We start from the raw sequence: 7407 nt of genomic DNA, 5'->3' as shown, positions 1-7407 counted from the left end.
GCACGAACCCGTGTCCCCTGCATCGACAGGCGGACTCTCAACCACTGCGCCACCAGGGAAATATGGTATGGGGACTCTTTGGGTGTGTTAAATTGGCGATGGACACCAGGAGCAGTCCTGCCACTGGGAACAAACAAGACATTCCCAGTGAATAATAGAACCCGTGTCCCCTGCATCGACAGGCGGACTCTCAACCACTGCGCCACCAGGGAAGCCCTATATGGGGACTCTTTGGGTGTGTTAAATTGGCGATGGACACCAGGAGCAGTCCTGCCACTGGGAACAAACAAGACATTCCCAAAACAGTGAATAATGCTTGGTGAAGTGATCGCCAAGAAATGACCACCTTTCATGACCTTCCTGGCAACTGCAGTACCACGAAAATTGGTGCGTATTAAAGCCGCACCAAAAAATGATAGATTTTTATTTCGTTGGCTGCTTGTGCTTTTCAAGGTTATAAGAAAAGAAGGTGTGGCGAAGCCCAGCCCTTGGAGGAAGTGCAGACCCCAGAACCGGAAGTCAAGGGGGCGGGCCTGCGCCCAAGAGGCAATAGAAGGATGAGGCCTGAGCCTACGATCTGCGCAGGCGCACTCACGGATGCGCGCGCCTTCGGGGGGATGTGCGGGGGTGGGGGGCGTGGGGGGTGGGGAATCGCTTACATTCACATCCGGGTCACCTGCTGCCGCGCGAGGCGAGCGAGGTCCAGCGCGGTGGCAGCTTGCACGCCCTTAGGTCTTTCCCTAAATCGCAGGTATTTTGCGCGCTGCTTCTTGGGGGGCGGGTGTCTTGGTGTCCTTTTGGAGGTGAGGCTGGTCGCGCGACTGTGGAGTGGCCGCGTTTGCAAGAATGCTCGTCGATACTGCAGACAGGGTTTTCACCCGGTTCATCCGCTCACTTACATTTTCTCTTCCATTAGGGCCCCCATTTTGTACCGCAATGGAACAGGCTCTAGAAAGAGCTTTGGATCGTGCGGAGTATATCATTGCAGGTGCCCGACAGAGACCTCCGGAAAGGAAATGCCAATCTAATGGGGAGAAGTCTCTCTATGAAAAACTTTATGACATTTATGTTGAAGAATGTGAAAAAGAGCCTGAGGTTACGGAGGAATTAACAAGCAACGTGAACCTGTTAGAGAAGCTTCTTAGGAGAGAGTCGTTGCCGTGTTTGGTGGTCAGCCTGTACCCAGGAAAGGAGGGCTATTCGCTGATGCTCAAAGGGGAAAATGGATCATCTTCGGAGAGCATCCGACTGCCCGATGAAGAACGGGAATTGCTCAAATACTTGGATGCAGAAGAATTACCTCCTGTTTTAGTGGGTCTCCTGGAAAAGTCTCACGTTAACGTTTTTCATCAAGGGTGTGTGATAGCAGAAATACGGGACTACAGGCAGTCCAGCGACAGGGAACCTCCCCATTACCAAAGCAGGCATATTCTCTTACGTCCCACGATGCAGACTTTAGCCTGGGATGTAGAGGCCATGGCCAGCGATAACCAGAATTGGACCCAGGAGGACAAACTTTTGCTTGAGAGCCAACTGATCTCAGCTACAGCTGAACCACTGTGTCTAGACCCTTCTATATCAGTAGCGTGCACTGCAAACAGACTGCTCTATAACAAGCAAAAGCTGAACACTGTTCCCATGAAAAGGACCTTCAAGAGGTACTCTACGGCCTCTCTGAATCGGCAGCAGGAGCTGTCTCGTCCACCTTCTCCTGAGCTAAGAGCCCTGACTTCCTGCAAAAGAATAAGAGAAAGTAAAACAGGTGGGAATTACGGCCTCAAAACTTTTAAAGCAGGAAGTTGTGTAGATATGTGGAAACAGAGACCCTGTGACTTGGCCGTACCTTCTCAAGTGGACGTGGAGAAATATGCTAAAGGGAAGAAGTCTGTCGGATATGATGATTCACAACCAACAGTCTGGCCAGCGCATGAGGTACAAGGTGGTCTTGCATTTGGATGTGAGGCTGGCTACCAGTCCCAGGCAACAAGGCTGACCGTCAGGCAGCTGACTGATAATTCACTTGCCTCTGGAAAAGCGTCCGGTACAGGAGCCACGTGGGAGAGACAGCTGTCTACCCGCCACTCCTCCGCAGATGACCATCCCTACAGTTTCCTGCCCGGGCCAAAGACTGATGCTGGGAGAGTGGTCAGTCGGCCCGAGGAGTCGGTCCAGAAGAGCACCCAGGGTCCAGTGCAGATGTCACACAGCTCCAGTGGCTCAGCCGGTCTCAGGCAACCTTCTCCAGGGAAAGAACCAGAACAGCCTAAGACTGGGTGGGTTCAGTCTTCAGTGCCCGGCAGAGGAGCCACACATCCACCTCCACCCATGAGACTTCCTTGGCACTCAGGAAGGAGCTCCTGGGGTGAGAGTCTCACTTCAGAGCAGGCAGGCAGCTCTCAGGCATGTGCATCTCCTGGCCCTGCTCCTAAGCCACCAGGTCTTTCCCAGAAATCCTCTGTGGAGCAGAGCCCAGTTAGCACGCTTCCTGCCACCACGCTGTCCACTGCGGGCTCATCACGGACGACCTCGGTCTCCCGGGTCACGGTCATCTCCGTTGGCCTGAAGGTCATCAGAGTAGTGGGCCCCAGTCGCAGAGGCCAGGCCTCGGGAAGAGGCTGTGCCACCAGAGCCCCAGCTCCCGGGGGGATCCAGCCGGGCCACCTGCCTGCAGGAGCGCAGCCGCTGCCGCTGCCGCCGCCGCTGCCGCTGCCAGCTACAGAGTACAATTTGGGTAGGATCAGCTACTATAAAAGAGTATTTAAGCAGAGCATCATAAAAACAATCATGAATGTGACATTCATTTTATTATAACTAAAGGTGCAGTCGTTGAGCTGTCTTTTGATGTAGAGCCTGGGCCTTTTCTTTACTATCCAGTCTGAAGGAGGAATGATTCTAAATTTCCACATTTTTGGAAATTTCCCATTGTTTTTTTTTTTTACAGTTGTCTCATATAAATATAGTGTGACAGCAATTTTTAGTACCTAATTTACTGAGAGTATCCAAAGCAATCAACTAAGTTTTCACAGAAACAACTAATCTCTTTTCACCCACATTTTGATTACTTTATATGATATTTAACCAAATTATAAATTATAGTAACAAAATTAAATAGTATAAATACATTTGAGAAAAAACACAACTGAGTCTTGGCAAGCAAATAACTGGGGAGACAGAAACGCTCTGATTTGCTAGCTGCTAGCATTCAGCTGGCCCTGGGCTTTCCTCGGTGCATTTTCAGAGGGAATGAGGAACATCTGTTAAGCAGCTAGCTGGATAAGTGGAGGTCAGCTAGTGTGACTCCAAGAGAGCAGAGCCGCCGCCGCCGCCGCCTCCGCCGCCTCCTTCTCCTCCTCCTCCTTCTCCGGGAGGGGTTCAGCTGCTTTTGCAAAACGCTTCGGATCTCAGACCCTTTCCGGTGGTGCAGCTGCCCTGCGGTTTGCTCCTGTGGAGCAGCCAGCAGCCGGCCCCGCAGCCGCGCCTCCCACAGCTGCTCCCCCTGGAGTGGCCATGCGCCCCGCCTCCTCGGCTTCCGGCATCCCAAGGTCTGGGGGCACGGGGTCCGGGGGCACAGGTTCCCGGGGCACAGGGTCCGGGGGTACAGGGTCTGGGGGCATGGGGTCCATGAGTACAGGGTCCAGGAGCACAGGGTCCGGGGCTTTTGCAAAACGCTTCGGATCTCAGACCCTTTCCGGTGGTGCAGCTGCCCTGCGGTTTGCTCCTGTGGAGCAGCCAGCAGCCGGCCCCGCAGCCGCGCCTCCCACAGCTGCTCCCCCTGGAGTGGCCATGCGCCCCGCCTCCTCGGCTTCCGGCATCCCAAGGTCTGGGGGCACGGGGTCCGGGGGCACGGGGTCCGGGGGCACAGGGTCCGGGGGCACGGGGTCCAGGTGTACGGGGTCCGGGGGTACAGGGTCCGGGGGCACAGGCTTCAGGTTCACAGGGCGCCGCCGTTCCCAACAGGGTCGTGCGTGCCCAGGAAGCCGTGGTCGTTCACCTCGGTGCAATGGACGGTTTCCTGCAGCCCCGGGCGCTCGTGTTGTCCCCGCCGGGCTCTGGCCTGAGCAGCCCCGGGCTGAGCCCCCCGCAGCAGACGGGCTGGGCCTGGGCGGCCCCGCGGCCGCAGGTGCACTTCAGCGTGCACGTGCGCCGCCGCGACTTCCCTTTGGGGCCCGCAGCCCAGCAGCCAGGCCGCGGGGACCGCGGATAGAGGCCCGCCAGCCGCTCCCAAGCCCTGAGGCTTGGCTGATTTTCTCTCCTTTTGGAAACACAAGAGCAGCGACCAAGTGCATTTCGAGTTTCACCCGCATTTGGGTTTTTTTTTTAATGTGTCGCTCTTTTACGTTGTTAAGACGTACAAACTTTCTGCAGAGGCACAAGCCCGTGATTTTTACATAGAGACGGGGAAGTGCTTTACTAAACTGGCAGGGTTTCACCGAAGCCATCGCTTGGGCGGTGGCTGTTGACAGTTGTTTTTATTGCGATGTTCTCAAGTGTATCCAGATCCAAACTAGGGTCAGTTTAAACTCCTGAAGCCTGTAATTTCTCTCAAGCAATCAAACTGCAACACCAGTAAAGTCAAAATTAGTGTTATTCTAACAAGATGTTGCTAACACATAACTGTAGCGGCTTCGCCCTTCTACGTGTACAGCTCAGTAGTGTTAAGTGGACTTCTGTCGTTGCTGTACAACAGATCTCTAGGGTTGTTTTCTACTGGCAAAAGTGAAGCTTTATCCCCGTGAGCACCAGCTCCCTGTTTCCCTGGCCCCCAGCCCTCTATTTTCTGTGTCTCTGAGTGTGACTGCTTTAGATACTTCGAGGAAGTGGGATCGTGCAGGATTTGTCTTTCGTGACGGGCTCGTTTCACTTAGCGTCCTGTCCTCGAGGTCCATCCGTGTTAGCGTGCCACAGGAAGGTTGGAGCTGTTTACAGGTGCTTTCAGTGTACCTACGATATACTGACGCGGCCTATGAAGTATTAGAAACGTCCTTCGGAAGAGAGTGCGCTTTCCTATTTGTTTATTTAGTTTAAAAGCTTTTTGCACCAGTGTCGGAAATGCAACTTTTATACATTTGGCTTGGGAAAAAAACAAAAACAAGCTAACGCTACCAAAAATTGATGCTTGCCATCTTGCTCTTGAGGCCGTGGGATACCTCCAAGTGCGCAGCATGCTTTAGGGGCACTTGCTTGCGCGGATGTCCCCAGCCCTTTAAAAGGTGCCCCTCCCCCGCCAGAGCCCAGCTCTCTTCCTCTAGGCTGCAGTCACTGGCTGTGAAAGGGCACTTGTGGGATGTTGTCTTCTCTCTTTCTAAAATCATTTACATTTTTGAGAACCCAGGGTTTTTTGCAGAAGGTAAATATCTACACATCTGGAAATGAGTTTGTTTTTCAGGTGTTTTCAACTTTGGTACATTCTGAAGTGGAGTCCCTCTCCCCTGCGTTCCTTCCTTCCCCTTCCCTTGCTGAGTGGTCACCAACTGGTCAGCTGTCCCTGCTTCCTCATCTCTTTTTACCTTCTTTCTTGTTTCAGTGGGGCTCAGAAGACCCCTGAAGTTTTCTGTTTTCTTTTTCCGTTTCTTACTGTGGTATAATTTACACGAGAATCAACCATTTTAAAGTGTACAATTCATTGGCATTTACTGCATTTAGAATGTTGTGCGACCACAGCCTCTGTCTGCTTCCAAAACATTTTCATCGCCCAAGAGAAATCTCTGCACCCATTCAGCACTCACTTCCCAGCTTCCTCTCCCCCAGCCCAGGAAACCACCGATTTGCGTTGTCTCTACAGACTCCCACATCTCGATTTTTCCTAAAAATGGAATCAGAGACTATGTGACCTCTTCTGTCTGGCCCCTTTCACTTGGCATAACGTTTTCGAGGTTCATCCACATCGTAACACGTATCGGCACTTCATTCCTTTTTAGGGCTGAATAACATTCCCTGGTTTGTGTACGCCACATTTTGTTTATCCATCATCTGTTGATGTACATTTGAGTTGTTCCCACCTTTTGCCATTGTGTGTAGTGGGGCTATGAACAGTTGTGTACAGGTATCTGAAGCCCTCTCGTATTTTGTTCTTACAACTTTGAAGGACAGCCTGTGTATATAAAAGTATTTTTCCCAAGTACACATGTATGTTTCCCCGCCTTTTGCCCTAACCGAAAAAAGGAAGTTTGGCAGTTCCAAAAGAGATGAGTGAAGAGGCAGGCAACCGGTGATTCTTACTGCATTAACCCGGCTGTACTAACGTGCTACCGATCCTGTTAAGGAAAGATTTGGTCAGCTTGAAGCCAACATGGCAGGTATGCCAGCGGAGTGACACTGAGCCCATTAGAGCTTTATGTAGCCCACGCTGGACATCTTTAGGAACGGTGCCTGCACTTTGAAGAAGTGACCAATTGCAAAGAAGACCAGTGCAATGAGCAATTGCAAAGAAGAGTTTATACTCAGCCTTGGGAGCCAGACAAGTGAACTCTGAATCTCACTAGGTTTTGTGTACCTTCTCCCTTTTTGTCCTCACTCTCATCCTTTCAAATACTACTACACGGAGAGACCAGCTGATGTTGTGCTCCCTTCCCAGGCAAGCAAATAAATGCAGCTTTGTTTCAGATTACCATTTGGTGGTCTTTATTTCCTCCTACTAATCCTCACCAAGGTTGGTACTTGATACAGGATCCCTTTTGAGCATATTAGCTGTCTGTGTTATGTGAATATACTTTTCACTGATTTCAGTATCATGAGTACCTGGAGTCTTTCCCCTACGCCAGGTCATATCCATGCACTTCATCTGAAATTAGTTTCCTGCAGGCTGCTGTCTTCACGACTTAGGCTGACTGTTCATAGTGAGGTGGTTGTGTGAAAGCGGCTGGCCTCAGAATTTTCCAAGAGACAGCAGAGAAACTGATCCAGCTGACGATCATCCAGGAAAATCCAGGTGGAGCCGGTATAGGCTAACCTGTTTCAGAGAGTTGGGGCCCTTGTCACAGGATGGGGCTTTGGGATCAGGATTATATTCCTTGAGGATAGTATCAAGTGAAGAGAGGACACTGGTTCTAGGTCAGCACTGTCCGAAAGAAATAGATTGTGAGTTCTGTATGTTTAAAATTTTCTACTAGCCACATTTTAGTAAGTAAAAGGAAACAGGAGAACTTACCTTTAGTAATTTATCTAACCAAATATATCCAGAGGATTATCACTTCCACATGTAATCAATATTTTAAAATTCTTAGTGAGACATTTTATATTCTTTTATTTTTACTAAACCTTCAAAATCCAGACATTTCCAGCCTATCTAAATTTGGATGCAAAATTTTCATCAGAAATCCTGGATCTGTATTTAGATTTTTACATAAAATTTACAGTTGAAAATGTAGATTCTTCTTCCAAATGTAGTTTTCCAAAAGTTGAATTAAG

The 7407-nt window shown here is 50.5% G+C and overlaps 1 protein-coding gene across 1 annotated transcript; it reads left to right on the top strand.

The window, feature by feature from the left end:
- The first annotated feature begins 936 nt into the window (after positions 1–936).
- Positions 937–4204, top strand: LOC103075099 (transcription factor SPT20 homolog). The gene is made up of 4 exons (XM_007463971.1): positions 937–2731; positions 3425–3595; positions 3701–3818; positions 3958–4204. Exons 1-4 carry the CDS (start codon positions 937–939, stop codon positions 4202–4204), a joined length of 2331 nt encoding a protein of 776 aa, XP_007464033.1.
- Positions 4205–7407: the final 3203 nt, after the last annotated feature.

Source organism: Lipotes vexillifer, unplaced genomic scaffold, assembly GCF_000442215.2.
Source record: "Lipotes vexillifer unplaced genomic scaffold, Lipotes_vexillifer_v1.1 scaffold587, whole genome shotgun sequence".
In the NCBI taxonomy this organism is placed as follows: domain Eukaryota; kingdom Metazoa; phylum Chordata; class Mammalia; order Artiodactyla; family Lipotidae; genus Lipotes; species Lipotes vexillifer.
Note: the sequence above shows the minus strand (reverse complement) of the source record. Positions and strands in the feature narration are given on the sequence as shown.